The sequence below is a fragment of the Lutzomyia longipalpis genome, chromosome 3 (assembly GCF_024334085.1).
Source record: "Lutzomyia longipalpis isolate SR_M1_2022 chromosome 3, ASM2433408v1".
In the NCBI taxonomy this organism is placed as follows: Eukaryota; Metazoa; Arthropoda; class Insecta; order Diptera; family Psychodidae; genus Lutzomyia; species Lutzomyia longipalpis.
The window spans coordinates 22,755,195-22,770,341 of NC_074709.1; the positions used below are offsets into that span (position 1 = coordinate 22,755,195).

At 34.4% G+C, this 15,147-nt stretch overlaps 3 protein-coding genes across 5 annotated transcripts; 1 reads left to right on the top strand and 2 right to left on the bottom strand.

Annotated features, from left to right (window-relative positions):
* The first annotated feature begins 7,583 nt into the window (after nucleotides 1–7,583).
* LOC129792780 (clavesin-2) lies at nucleotides 7,584–11,105 on the top strand. The gene is made up of 4 exons (XM_055832138.1): nucleotides 7,584–7,815; nucleotides 8,260–8,704; nucleotides 8,798–9,108; nucleotides 9,181–11,105. Exons 1-4 carry the CDS (start codon nucleotides 7,732–7,734, stop codon nucleotides 9,445–9,447), a joined length of 1,107 nt encoding a protein of 368 aa, XP_055688113.1. The 5' UTR covers nucleotides 7,584–7,731; the 3' UTR covers nucleotides 9,448–11,105.
* LOC129792781 (peptidoglycan-recognition protein SB1-like) lies at nucleotides 10,906–13,305 on the bottom strand. Of its 3 annotated transcripts, none has more exons than XM_055832140.1 (4): nucleotides 13,130–13,305; nucleotides 11,983–12,111; nucleotides 11,707–11,913; nucleotides 10,906–11,635 (listed from the first exon to the last, which is right to left on the bottom strand). In XM_055832140.1, the coding sequence occupies exons 2-4, from the start codon at nucleotides 11,987–11,989 to the stop codon at nucleotides 11,100–11,102; spliced, it is 750 nt and encodes a 249-aa protein (XP_055688115.1). In that variant the 5' UTR covers nucleotides 11,990–12,111; nucleotides 13,130–13,305; the 3' UTR covers nucleotides 10,906–11,099. The 3 variants fall into 3 exon arrangements, with proteins under 3 accessions (XP_055688115.1, XP_055688114.1, XP_055688116.1); XM_055832139.1 differs by lacking the exon at nucleotides 13,130–13,305 and adding an exon at nucleotides 12,952–12,997; XM_055832141.1 differs by lacking the exon at nucleotides 13,130–13,305 and adding an exon at nucleotides 12,264–12,951.
* Nucleotides 13,306–13,679: 374 nt separating this feature from the next.
* Nucleotides 13,680–15,035, bottom strand: LOC129792782 (eukaryotic translation initiation factor 3 subunit I). Its single transcript, XM_055832142.1, has 2 exons — nucleotides 14,915–15,035; nucleotides 13,680–14,733 (listed from the first exon to the last, which is right to left on the bottom strand). The coding sequence occupies exons 1-2, from the start codon at nucleotides 14,915–14,917 to the stop codon at nucleotides 13,759–13,761; spliced, it is 978 nt and encodes a 325-aa protein (XP_055688117.1). The 5' UTR covers nucleotides 14,918–15,035; the 3' UTR covers nucleotides 13,680–13,758.
* Nucleotides 15,036–15,147: the final 112 nt, after the last annotated feature.

The following is a 15,147-nucleotide window of genomic DNA, read 5'->3' on the forward strand; positions in this document are numbered from 1 at the left end:
AGAAAATTCTTTTACAAAAAGAAATTCAAAATGACAAACAAATCTCATTTATAACTTTGAAAGAAGTTCAAGATTTGTTTGTTTTTCATTCATTGAAAATTTAAGGTAAGTATAGGTACAGTGTGAGGCTCGAAAGGTAATTCAACTCTTGTTTTATGCTTTGAGAAAATTTTAACATAAATATCAAATAAGGACAGGAAGATATCGACAATCACACTCGCTTTTTAAATAATAAATAATTAAATAATTTCTAATCTTGTAATACAAAGAACCAAAAGGAAATTTTATTAGAACGTTTGGCCTAATAGAATTTGGAGTTCTGATTTAATGAATGCGAGATCTTTCTGTCTTGATCACGATGCCTTATTTTCAATTTTTCCTTCTCGATCGGTTCACCTGATTATTCTTTAAACTAAACTTCTTTAAAGAAGGAAATAATAAATATAAGTTTTAAAAATAAACAATTTATTATATTAAATTTTAAGAGGAAATTTTGTAACACAAGATTTCCCTAAAAGTTCTTTCGCGTGCTATAAACAACACACACGCATTATGTGATGGCAAATTTTTCGAATAACCTTGCATGGGCAAAACTGAAATGTGTTTTCAGATTTTTGCTTAGAAATCGAGGGAAATGAGATCCCGCAAAATCACCCCACATTGGTCGATGTGTGCTTTGAAGGTGACGAAGAGAAAAGTTAGAAACGAAGAACATTTTATGCAATTTGGTGCAAGAATCCATCGGCGTCGTATTACGAATAATATTGTGCTATACGTGAAACTCTCGTGTCTTCTTTTTTTTCAATTTTCAATTTACAAACACACAATTTCCTCACGAAGAAGAGCTTCACGAAGGGCGGACAGTGATTCCTTCTTTGGATTTGTTACTTTTCCACCTCCCCCTATTTTCATGATTTCTCAATCTGACCGGGGAAGGTTGGATGATTTGGAAACGCATGATTAGTCTTCATACCTATACTATACTTATTGCTTTAGTAAGATACATTTTGTGGGGGGATTTTGTTCTCTTACAATAAGAGTTAACTTACTATTTAGCACCGTTATGGTGTAATTTATTAGGTAAGGGAAGATGGCCCAGATCCCAAACCCTGTAAGGTTTTTCATACCAAATGAAAACTTCAATATTTATTCTAAAAAAAAAAAACAACTTTTCAACTGAAATTAATTAAATTTAATTAAGAATTCAAATGATGTTCAACATTTTGCTTTTAAGCAAAAGAACTTTTAAAGGAGCACATGACAGGAAGATTGCAAAAGTTCTAAAGCCTTAATTAATTAATTTAATTAAGTGTAAATTTTTTGGGGAATTTCCAGTTAAAATTAATTAAATTTTACTTGAAAATTGCTGGAAAGAATTATAGGTAAAAGCATAAAAAGTTGTTTTTAATGCTAATTAATGAGTATAGTTTTAACATGTCTAGAAATAGTTAATCTTAAAAAAAAATGAAACCCCCTGATTTAATTGATAACAAAAAAAAAATACAAAAAATATGGAAAATGGTGAGGGTAAGCCGGAGAATTATTATAATAAACTGAAAGTGCGTAAGAAAAAGTAAAGTGTGGGTACCAAAGACCGGGGAAGGGGTTCGTCGTGGAGGCGAAAGAGACTCTTAGATCACTCCACTCTGTCCGCTCATGGTGGGGCAGCAGATCGCAAGTTGCCGCATTTGATGATTATCCAAACCTGGCCACTCGACCTAAGTCAGTGCTTTGAAGCAGTTTCACCTGCAAGGTGTTGGTGTTCCCGTGAACAGGCCAAGTGTGCACCAAGAAAGTCAAAGTGCATCAATTTCTTCTGCTGCTGCTATATAGTTTGTGATTCTTAGTGGGTTTATCAAGACGTGTATGCTAAAACGATAGAAGAATCATATTCAACACAAAAAAAATCAAAAGCACCAGAAGTCATCGAGGAACATCTTCCATCAGGTTCAGTGATTTATTAAGAATTATTTACTCACTTTTTTTTCTTAAAAGACAAAAAAATGTGACGAAAGACGATCATCAAGTTCATAAATCATTTTTTTTGTGGCTGCGATGTTTAAAATGAAATGGAGATATTTAAAATAGGCCCAACGGCAGATTAGCTACCAAATCTGGATTAATTAACCACCCTCGGGCGCTCTATGTGAAAAATCTCCTACGTACGCGATGGTGTCCGTGTTGCAATGTAAATTACCTGCAAATTATATCTATTATTTGATGGGAGGAGAGTGAAAAATTCATATCTCTGTTTTGAAAAAAAAAAAAAAAAAGATAAACGTCTCGAGTAATTTGCCTCAAATGAACTAACAATAAGTAAGATGAAATTGAACTTTTTTTCACGAATGACTTCTTTCGGGTCTTTGGGACTCTGTCGCAACATTTTTTTTTACTTATCCTAACCACCTTATATAATCACTCATTGTAGCAATTTTCTTCATCACCAAATCACGATGAACTTTTGAGCTGCAGAGGTATGCCTTTTCGTTCATATTTTTCCCAATTGAATGGCACAGTTATTTTTTTCTTCCCCCAAAACATCTCTATTGAATGAAAAGAATTTGTAAAATGACAAAAAAAAACAACTTCTTAAGCAACTCTGTAACGTCTCCAATCAATGGGTACACGCAGGTAGTTTTGAGGGCGAAGAGATGGAGGTAAAAAATATATAAAATTTGGTGATGTTAATTGAAACGCGCAAAATCTTTCATTGATTTCGCAATGTAACTCCTCTCGACATCATCTGGGAGTCGACTTCAATGAGTTTTAAGCCCGAAGGGAAAATGTTGATTATTTAATGTTTTTGTTATCATCTTTTTTTTCGTAAAGTGAAGGTGGAAGCTTTTGTGTGCTTTATTCCTAATAATATGGAAAGAAAAAAATCCATAAAGCTTGTGACGATGATGACGAAAATATCCAACATTTTAAATGTTAAATAATATACCAAATACTTCTTAAGTCTGAAGATTATTTAGAGAAGCTTTTGCCTGGAAATTGTGTGGAATTATAAAATATATTGTGATGAAATGATAGATATTTAATTAAAAGAAAATCATTAATTTTTATGAACCATGTAATTTTCTTTTTTAAAAAATGTTTCAATTAACTTAACCAGACACATCTAATGTGAAATTTCACATTGAATTTCTTGTGATTTATGGGCTCATTTACACTAAAGTGCCAAATAGAAGTGATTACAGTGCCAAGTAAAAGACAAGGAACATCACAAATCGATTGATTTGTTTTAGAGGAATTATAATTAAATGAATTTAATATTCTCAGCTAAATGTTGAGAAAACCAGACCTAATCTTTTGGTTTAAGGCTTAACGTATGCGTAATAACAAAAGAACATCCTTCAGGATATCTGGGAGTTTGAAAAATGAATAATGAAAAATTACAAAATCGTGAATTTTTCTTAAAATAATGCTTAATTGAGATCTAAGAAAATCAAGAAAAAATCTACAAATAGCGATTTATTTTTAACATTTAACTGAATGAAAGAGCCATCAAATAAAATCTTTTCTTTGGACAATTTATGGATTTCTAATCAATAGATCGATCTATTTAAAAACGTTTTCAACAGCCTCAATCGTAAAAGAGAAGTTATTTACGTTCCACCGTGTCACAGAGCCTGCATTTGAGGTTATAATGAGTCAATCAGTATGCGTAATATGCAATTTACAATAGAAATTTTAACAGTGTTTTAATGGAAATTTAATAATCCAAAATGGTAATAAATTGAATTTATCACAAGACAGTTTCAGAGATAATTTATTGCGGTGTTGCTTAACTTTTGATCGTCACTGTTTGCGTCTTTTTTTGTCAATATTTTAATTCAAACAGAATTCACACTCTACCACGTCTCTTGCACCAATATTTGCTCTGTGTGTGGCGAATGAGCATGAAAAAAGTGGTGTCTCTTTGCCGCGAAAAATCACCATGACAATGATTTTCAGTGTCATTATCAATGTTAGTTGGCAATAATTAGCATTCGGTTTATTTGCACGTCTAATGCATTTTCCTGGGCATTGTCTTTCACAGTGGTGCGAACCTCTTGAAATACACCGCGCACAGCAGCACTGCTATTACGTCTTTCTTCATTGCAGACATTCCTCTTCTTCATGGTGATTTTTTTTTGTATTTAAAGACCTCTTGCTCAAACAAAAAAGATTATTAAATAAATACATCTCTTATGTTTCAATTACAAATCGTAATTAATTTGTGAGAAATATAATTAAAAAAATAACAACACATTTTTCATATCACGAAAATTATTTAACATCTCGTTTTCTAAAGTAACGTATTATCTTGAGACGTTGTGAAATATCACAATTAATTAGAGATTATACTTGTTATATGTACCACACATTGATGTATCTGCTGTAATATAAGAAAATAGTGCGTGTAGGGGATATAAAAATTTATGGCCCTAAACTGAGTCATGAGGCTCGAAAAGGGTATAAATCTATCAAAATAAATTAAGCATTAAATTAACGAATTTCTTCCTCTAAAATTTATTATCTAAATAATAAAATTCTTGTACTTCTCTTGATGGTAAATAGGGTCAAAATGCTTTGAAGAAAAGACTTTCTCCTTAAAAGGAAGATCAATCAGGCATTTTTAATGCCTTATTAAGGGTTGATTCTGATAAAAATCTTTTCTTTTCTAATAACTTAAAAGTTCTTGTAAGATTTTGGCAGCTGATATTTTTAAATCATTCTATTGTTGTTCTTTAAGAAGGACAAAGCATTTGTAGTACCAGAAAAAAGATAGAAGGATCTTCAAAGAGCCCTGAAAAAGTGATTTTCCTTCAGAAGCACGATTAAAGAAAAAAATAAAATGCCAAGATCTAATATGATTTTTCGCAGAATACCAAAAATACACCCCTTAATTTTCAATAACGGATATGATAACGACACAGTATTATAGGAAATCTCATTTGCTTTTAAAATGAATATTATTCTATATTTAGCATAATATTGGCTTAGCAATACATTATTGCATTGAAAATATCGCAAGTCGTCATTTACTAATGCAAACTCAATACAAGTTTTCGCCATTTACTGCGAAATATATAAGTTACTAATTACATTTGATTATAAGTAAGTACCTAACACCAGAGAATTTCTTCCTGAAACAGAAAAATTTATTATTGAATTTTAAAGGCAATATTCAAAAATTTACTTGATTCCTGTGTGCCTCAGACTATGTGTATTTAAGGAATCATCATGTCACGGCTGAAGCGAAAATATTTATTAAATAAATCAATATGAGCTCTTACTAAGTAGCTACTTAAAATTAACCTTCTGAAACTCTTTTCTTTCTCATCAATAACTTATTTTTTTATTGTCCTAAATCATTAATAAATTTTATATTTAATAATAAATAGTTGGATTTCTTTTCCGGTGAAGGAGACATTATATTGTTTTCTGCGCAAACACAGGAAATTTAATTGCAAAGCAATAATGTGAACCATCAAGTTCATTGCTGTTTAAATATCATCAAAAATATTTCGTGACCACCAATTTTGGGGCGCTATAATTGTTGAATGAAAGTGAATGCTGTTTTATGCAATACATTTGTGGTCTTACAGTGCAATTTGAGAAGTGCATGAAAGTTGCAACTCTTGGCGTAAGAGACCACCTTGATAGGGGATGTGTGAAAGGATTTCTCAATGCAATCACCTTTCGAAAAAGCAACCTTTACTGCGGTGGAATCTCTCCATAACGTCTCTTTTCACATCTGATGCGATCTATATATTTAATTTTTTCCCCTTCAATAAAATGTCTCTGTGCGAGGTGCAAGAAAATGCATTTAAACTTTCAATTTCTACGGCAGAAGTGCATTAAAGAAAAATTAAACGAACGTAGTGATTAATCATCAGCAGAGCCTAAAAAATGACCTCAATCCACACTGATACACTTTTTCCAGAGTAAAACTCTTCATATTATTTTTCCCTCTTCTTTTTTTTTTGTGCAATACAACCGCTTTTCTCCGTCTTTCTCTCACCAAGTTCTTTCACTATTTTCTCTCTTGCGCGATGTCTTTTTCAAAATTGCGCCAAGTGTGTGTTACTCTTGTGATGCAACAAACAAAGCATATTGCACTCCTCAACATCGAAAGAGATTTTAAAGGGGGGAAAAAGAGCTGAAACGTAATACTTAATTGAAGAAAAATTTTATTGCAAGTGGACAAAATTAAATTTTTCGACCACACTTCTGTGGACCGCAAAACAATATCATTTCGGCGGAAGGTGGTATACGCGCAAGTGAAAGAGATTACAAAACACACACAATAAAAAACACTTAAAACTATAACTGAAATGATCATCGTCTAAAAGTAATGGATAAAAAAACTTTCTCCATCTCATTTCAATGGGATTAAATAATTCTGTGTGAGACATGTTTATAATCCACCTCAATTTCAACATTAGGATGCTGTGAGCTGATTTTTAGAGGTGTATCGTGAGAAATTTTTATTTTCAGCAAAATGTATGGAAACGATATTTTTCAGATCTTAAAAATATTTCGAATAAGGATTTTATTTTAAATCGTTTGACTTTCTTTTTTTAACGTTTAACTGATCTTTTCTAACGTTTAACTCACGTTTTCCTATGTTTGATGCTCCTTTTCAAACCTCTGATTTTTCTAAAGTCTATATTTTAATCTAATATTTGATTATTGCTTGTAACCTTTTAAAATACCAAAAATTTGAAATTTTTAACCTTGGACCATTAAAGAAAACCCCGGAGATCATAATATTTTGGGATGTTTATGCCACATTTGAACACTCTTCATGGCTACGTTATTGTTCGATTTGATTCACTTTTATTGAGCTTTCGTTTAACGGAAAATATCTAATTTAATTTTTATTATCTAACAATCATATTTTCTCTTTTTTTTTAATCAAGGGTTAAATCGTGCTTAATTTATTCTTATACAAAGTTTTTAACATACATATATAAAAGCTTCTTTCGCTATACATATGCCACAATGTAGCAAAAGTATTTTCATATCACAAAATCGTTTAAATTAAAACTCCAACATTTTGCAATACATTTTTGCCCCACATTGCCCTCCAGAATGTAACTATAGTTCAAAACGGCGAAAATTGGTTCAGAAAGCCCTGAAAGGCCTCTTTAAGAATTCTCCACGCGAATCTATCGCCGCAAATGTTTGAGATTTATTTAGTTGCTTTCAAATGCTACCAATAGTTTTTCTCAGCTGGGGAAGGTTTAATTATAAAAACTTTGCAGACAGAGATAAATATATAATAATTGTGAATTTCCAAACAACTTGCACTTAAAACTGGTCTCCGCATGGTCACTTTTCTCACTTGCATTTCCCGGTTCGCATTTTAATGCAAAATAATAATTGCATAAGCGTGAGTCTCTTTCTCTCGTTGCTGCACTCTTGTCTCTAAATCAATTGAGACATCATGTAGCATAAAATACCGCTGTAGCTTCTGTTTTAGTGCGTATTAATCTTTTTGTAGCATCTTCAACTTTTTTAACATTTCTTAATCTTATTAAAATAAGAAAGGAAAAGTATCCTCTCTCCACAATTAAGTTCATTAAAAAATCTGTTAATTCAAACGTTTTTCTTTTTGCAAACTCTTCCTATGTACACGTGTTGTACATAAAAACACTCGAGTGGCATTTAAACAAGAATTAATGTGAATAGCATCGATGTGAAAACCATTTAGCGTCAATTTCACATTAATACACCCATATGGTGCCTTCAAGATTTTCCATATCTCAGCCTACCCAAAGGAATTTAGCGTGCAAAAGTGCTGATTTAATCGTCTTCCTCGAGGTCAAAGATTAGATTCTGTTGACAAAAACAGTGGTGGACGTAGAAAAATATGTTTAATCATTTGCTTTTGCAAAAAAATTAATCCTAAAATATGATGAAAAGCCAAAACGCAAATGTGCTGATTAACATTTTTGGTCTTTGGGTACCTAATTCAACAACAACAAATTATTTGTGAAGAATGTTAAATGTATGCTTTAGTAGTTTTTTTTTATTATTTTGGTTTCTCTTCATAAAAAATTGTTTTGTTTATGCTTTGAAATAGTGCATCAACTTTTCTTTTCTTCTTATTTATTTTTTTCCACAAATTAGAATGAGATTTTTCGTAAAAATATTTTAAAATGGCTGACGAGCACTTTTTGGTGCTACCTCAGGCAATCATACACATTACATCACATCACTCCTCTTTATCTCCAAACAATTCTTTATTTTTTCATTATTCCACAGAGCCCACCAATGGCCACGACCAGAGTGATCCTGAGTTACCCATGGAACGGCGGCGGGAAGGGCCTGACCAAGACATCGACTGAGGAGGAACTGGGCATCAGTGAGAAGGTACTGAAAATTGCTCGAAAGGAATTGCGTGAGGATGCATGTGCCCGGGAGCAGTGTCTTATGCAAATCCGTGAGTGGATCAAGAAGAATCCAGATGTGAAGAATTTGCGCATGGACGATAAATTCCTGCTGCGTTTTCTGCGTGCAAAGAAATTCAGCATCCCCATGGCGGAGCAGACACTCCTCAAGTATCTCAACTTCCGACGCACCTTCGCACACATGACGACGAAATTGGACTTCCTCTCGCCAGCCGTCAATGAGCTCATCTCCGGCGGATATATTTTTGCATCACCCGTTCGTGACAAGAATGGACGTCGTGTTGTTATTGCCTTCGCCAGTGAGATATTTTTCTTTTAATTTGAGAGCAATTTTTATGATCATCACTGTTGCAACACATGAGAACATTTCTTTTTAACTTTCTTCTGTGCAGAGAACTTTGACCCATCGCGACACTGTAGTGCTGACATGGCCAGGGCACATTTTATCACCTACGAAACACTGCTGGAAGATCCTGAAAATCAAATTCTCGGCTTCACACACATTGGTGACATGAGTGGAGTATCGGCAGCTCACATAACATGCTGGAATGTTACGGAATTCGCACGGATTATGAAATGGGGTGAACAGTCCGTTCCAATGCGCCACAAAGAGATCCATGTTGTCAATGTTCACACCACCGTCAAGTATGTTGTAGACTTTGCCAAATCCCTCGTGTCCAAGAAAATAAATGATCGTCTCATGGTGAGTAGCATAATATTTTATAAAAAATCTTTTTAATCGACATGATATTCTCTTTCATTTTTCCTCTCATAGATTCACGTGAATGTGGAGAATCTGATTAAAAAAGTCGACAAGGAGTGCCTCCCACTGGAGATGGGCGGCTCAATGCCCATGGCTGAGATGATTGAGTTGTGGAAGGCCGAACTGGCGGCTAAGCGAGAAGTAATTCTCTCCCTGGATGAGATGGAGTTGCTGAGTGATCGGGGTATCATCAGTAGTCGCGATAAGAATAACAACAGCAACAGTCTCACACAGATGGACTCAATCGCTGGAAGTTTCAGGAAACTCGAAGTCGATTGATAAATCCATCGTACTCTTGTCTTCTCAGTAATCCTTCTCTATATATAGACTATAAGGTTGTTCCTTCGTGGAAATTATCTCCAGTGAAAGCTTTTCTCTATTCTCATCTATTTTTTCCAATTTTTCCTTCTACTTATATGTATATTTTCTTTTACTCGTTGTATTCTTCCTTTGTAGGATTTCTTGTTCTGTAGAATTTCCTTTCTTTATTCTTTCACATTTCTTTACTTCCTTGATATTATTATTAAGTTTTTGCACAAAAAAAATTTAACATTCTCTGCTTAGGATAAAGTTATGTGTATATTTTGAGACTGTTTTGAAAATCATAGGCAATTTATGCTCATAAAAATAATATGGCTTTCGCGCTTGAATTCTTTCGCTCTTTTTTCCTTATTTTTTTAGGAGACATTGGGGCAGGTAATTTTACCTTTTAATTTGTGCTCTCATTTTCACTCTTTCGCCTTCTTTTACTTTGCTCTTCTATGTAAACTGTATTTGAAAAAAAAAAATCTATCTTTTGTTAAATTTTTCCGTGTTTGATTTCTAATTAAAATGTAAGAATCACCACAATTTATTAAGAAGCGTTAAATTACAAGTTATGACAGAAGTAGGAGTTTTGTTATTTAATATGCGGCGTTTAGTCCTATAAAATATTTCTTTTTTGATGATAAGGCTGAATGTTTAGATTTTGCTTACCCTGTTTAGATTTCTGGTGTTGTTTGAAATATTGTTACATTTTGGTGCTGAGAAAATCATGTTCGTAGTAAAGTGGAGTAGGTTTCCTTAGTACGTAATAAAGATTTACATTCGTTTTACGGGTAAGAAATTTGTTCTTCAAGCAAATCTGTTTTTTTATTGGAATCTTTTCATCTTTATGAAAAAAAAATTAAAATTTGTCTTCAATTTTCATTCACTTTTTTTAGCTTTTATCAATTTTATTCAACTAAAAAGAAGTCTAGCGCCAAAAAATGTAAAATACTTGCTTCCTTGATCTCCTAAAAAATCCTAAACATGTAAATTCTTTCTTAACTAAAAAAATAATCCAACTTGATAGATATCTAAAAATATAGTTTTCAAAATAGTCCACTATTTTAGGTCATAAGCGGTGAATTATATTTTATTTATGTGATCTAGGGGATTGAACGTTTTGCTTCCATAGATCTCCTTCAAGCTCTCATTTGAGGGATATATTATTGTATACTTTACTTGTTAATAAAAGACATGTATTTTTGTTTATCATTGCAACACATAAGGAAATACAAGAATGTAAGATTCTTCGTATTTCTTTAGTGATATAGATAGAAATACGTAAGAAAAAAAAAACTTTTCTATAAACCTCGCTCACTTACATATCTCTCTAAATAGATAAATTAGTAGAAAGATTTTTTTTAATCTCAAAAATGTATCATCACAATATTTTCTAATGCAATCTCGCAATCTAAGATTTAAAAAAAATCCTTTTTTCGTTTTTATAATTTTCTTTATTTCGAGTCTTAAACATTTGTTAAATCAAACTTATAATAGATGTTTATTTTTTTTTTAATTTAAAATAAAAGAAAAGAGAATACAATTTGTAAAAAAATGACGAAAAATATGAGATGACATGTTTACATTGAATAAAATGAATTGAAAAAAAAGTATAAGAAGGAATTTCACGAGTATTCAATCACATGCCGCCAGTTGGGCCATGATTTCACAGCATCAATCATCGCTTGAGCATCTTGTGGATGTTCAGTGGCATTGCGTACGACAAATATCCCAAAGTTACGATTCAACTTGCCCCTGTGTATGGCTTCATTTATGAGAGCGCGTGTCTCCTCCAGCTGATGCTTCTTTGGTGTCAGCTGTGTAAAATTACCTATTAGTCCGACTGCCAGTGAAATATTACGCTCAGCCAGTCCACTAAATTCACTTTGCAGTCTCCATCCTTGTGCCTCAAATGTCCGTCCGTCGTTGCTCACGAGAAAATTGTGCGGTACATCCGAAAAATTGCGTCCACGGAAGTCATGTTGGAGCGATTGCATTATTTGTGCGCACCTGTAGCCCTCGCACTGAACACTACGCGTGTGGAACACTAAAACGTGATTCACAATCCGGTGATTCAGTGGTTGTCCCTGTGGTTCCCCCGAAGCACCCCATTCGGCTCGTTCAACAAGGTAAAAAGGAAAATTTGCTGGTCGTTCTTCTCCTAAAACAGAGAGAAATTTTCTCAGCATCATATTCTAATATAAACAATGAAAAAAATCATCAAAACTATACCTTCAACAATAAGAAGATAGACTCCAATGGCAAAGCCTCCGAAGAAAATAAAAATAAGAATGCAAACTTCTACTGCACTCCTTGAAGGACCTCGTGGTATTGAGATGAGTGGTGTAGTCTCATCGCATGAATCAATGGAACTCGCTCGATTATCGAGGACACGTGTTGTTTGGCAATTAATTGAGGTAGAACACTCTCTTGAGCATCCTGTAAAAAAACATAAATTATTGAATTTCCTCAAAAGGTAAAAAAAAAGACAACAAATAGCTCCATTACCTGCCATCGTTTTGGAACACAGAAATTTTATCTAGGAGATTTGTCTACTTGCAGCTATTGTTCATAGTCACCTCAGTAAATGGATTTTCATGTCATAAAGCCTGGAGGCTCCCATGTCAAATGACACAGCTGCAATGCAAAAAGTAAACATCATGTGAAATGCAATATGAGGAAAAAATGTAGGAGTAAAAAAGAATTCTTATCACATAGCACAGAAACAATAATCAAATGTAATGCCAATTGTCTTGATTTGCGGGGGATTCTTATGCTGACTTGAGTACCTCTTGAGAACTTTTTGAATTGATCGGGAATTGACTTTACTTTCGGGGTCGTTTTAGGGAAAAATGTCCCTCTTATTATTTCACTTTTTTTCTCCAAAATGTTTTCCATGTCATCGAAACGTCTGTTAATGCTGATCCCATAATGTTCAGGGATTCTAATGATGCGGGTATCAGGGCTGTCATTAAGAAGCGTTTCAATGTTAATGTGAAATGAAAGCTGTCCATTATACAGGTAACTGATAAGCTATCGTTGAAGATTGCCATCAGGGCCATCAAATTTAAGAATAGTGTTACGGAAATCTCTGAAACCAATTTCGTTCATCTGAGGAACTTTTGGAACAGAATTTTGTACATCTGGGCAGACGTTCTTTCTTTTCTTAGCTTTATTCAGGAAACTCCAGCCTTGGACATTACTTCATTTGTCAACTCCAGTAATGAGATCAGCACAACTGCCTCTGAGATGAGATGGAAAATTACCAACAGAGTCAATTACAATATCTGCGAATCCTCCGTCAATAGAGGAAATGTTGAGTTCAAAATAAAATGCAGTGGGGCTCCCAAACAAAGGGAACCACTTTGTAGATTGAATTGCCCAGTCAATTGGTGCGTCATTCATACAAGAGGGAATCATCAAGCCAGCAAATACAGCGCAAAACAGAAATATGGCAATTTCCACGGATTTTTGTACCTAAAATGAACTTCAAGATGACTTCAGAAATGTGATCGCAGTGAAAACGACCTTGAAAGAGAGGGGATATGACCCAATTATTTATCTATTCTCTTTTTTTGCTTTTATACCTCGCGAGGTCGTTCACACTGTTTCCACATAATTTTCATTTTAAAGAGAAATGAAAAAGGAAATTTACCTGAAGAGTTCCTGTAGCACCTTTAGAACTTCCTAGACATCCACAAATAACTTTCACAATACACTTTTGAGTGAAAAATTGCATAAAATCAAACGCGAAAGTAAAATTTTCTTTGTTTTTGTTTGGCAATCATCTGTCTCATCGTTGCTTGTATTAGCACCTGTTGTATTTGTGGCAAAAAGAATTTATACGACAAGTGCTGATACAAGCGACGAGTCACTTTCCCATATACGCCGAAAAGTATTCTAAATAAAATAAGATTATTTCTGCAATTTCCTAGCGTTTTATTGACCGGGTGCGGTTTTTCGCCATCAGCACATGACTCTATTTTGTGCAAAAATTAGCGATATTGATGAAAAATGCTGTTGTAAAAAAATCAAGACATCGAAATTTTTTCTGATCGAATTTATCAACTTTTTATTCGACTTTCACGTCGCTTGCATCAGCAATAGTCATAAAAAGATCTTTTTTCTTACGACAAATGCTGATCCAAGCAACGAATATTAATCATGCTTTTAATTCTTTTTAAATAAATTTTTGAAATCTTCAATTCTTTCTTTCTCCGTCTATATTTCCAGCAATTTGTGAGAAACATATTTCAAATACAAACGTTTAATTCTAGCTGGATTTTAGTCGAAGGAATAGTCAAAATAGGAAGAGTCGAATACCTGGACACGCACAAAACCATCCTCACCCCCCGTTGCAAAGCTCTTCCCATCCGGATGGAAGGCTAAACTGTTGATGGGCCCAAAGTGCCCCTTTACACGTGCAAATTCCTCCTCGTAGATAAGATAGAAGAAGCGAGCATCGAATTTCCCGGCCCTCGCTGATGTTGTTGTCACTTCCATGGCATCTTGACCACCGCCGAGAGCAACATGATCCATAATGGGACTTATGGCGGCAGAATTGACGTGCCTTTCGGTTTTGTAGGTCTTGAGACACATGAGGGATTCCGAATCAAAGAGCTTCGATGTGGTGTCCTTTGATGCACTGACAAACATCGTGCAATCCTTGGACATTTGCATATCATTAATCACCATCGAATGATCATTCACGGAGTTAACTTCCTTCCCCATTCGCAGATCCCAGATTGTTATTTGTCCATCTTCATGCCCCGTGATGATTGTCTCATCCAGAGAGCCCCAGAGCATGGAAGTAATCTTGGAATTTTGAATGGGAATACGAAGAATGGCATTGGCACTCTCTAGCCCCTCATCCGGATTCCTCACGTCAATGATGAACAACTCACAGTGGTGCCCCATAGCCTTGTCCGTGGAGTAAGCCGCCTGGTTGCCGGAGTAGCTGAAATTGCACGTCCTCACGGAGGATTTGCAGGGGATTGTGGCAATAGTTGTGCCACGCTCCACATCCCAGAGGCGAGTACTCATATCTCCACTTCCAGTCATCAATTTCGTCGTTGTCCAATCAACATCAATGCACCACACAGCTCCCTGATGCCCATTGAAGGTGCCCAATCGTTCACCATTCAGGGAGAACCACACATTTGGCTTTTGATCCTTCGAGCAGGAAAACAGCAAATCACCTTCGCGATTGTACTTGATTTGCGTAATTGAGCGCTCGTGGCCCTGGAGCACAAGAGGTTTCTGCGGGAAGCACAAAATAAAGGTAAAAATTCAATTTATTTTTCCATATTTGTTTACTAGGTTATGTGACACGTCCACGGAAGTCCCGGAAAAGAAAACACTTTTCCTGATAAAATATCACATTTCTACGATATTCCACATGCACAAATTATGTAGAAGATTCCATTTTACATTTTCTTACCATTTTTCGTAATTTCTACGGTGAATAAATTAAGAAAAAGCACTAATTTCTAGCGAAAAACACGTTCCTCCTTCTTATTAGTCACTTTATTCAATTTTCCGCGAAGCGGCGCTGCGTACTCGCGATTTTTTAAAACCTTTCAATAGTTTATAGGGGAAAATGGGGCGATTGACACTTTTTTTCTTATCGTTGAATTTTGACGAGAGAAACTCAATTTTGGGGCACCAAAAGTT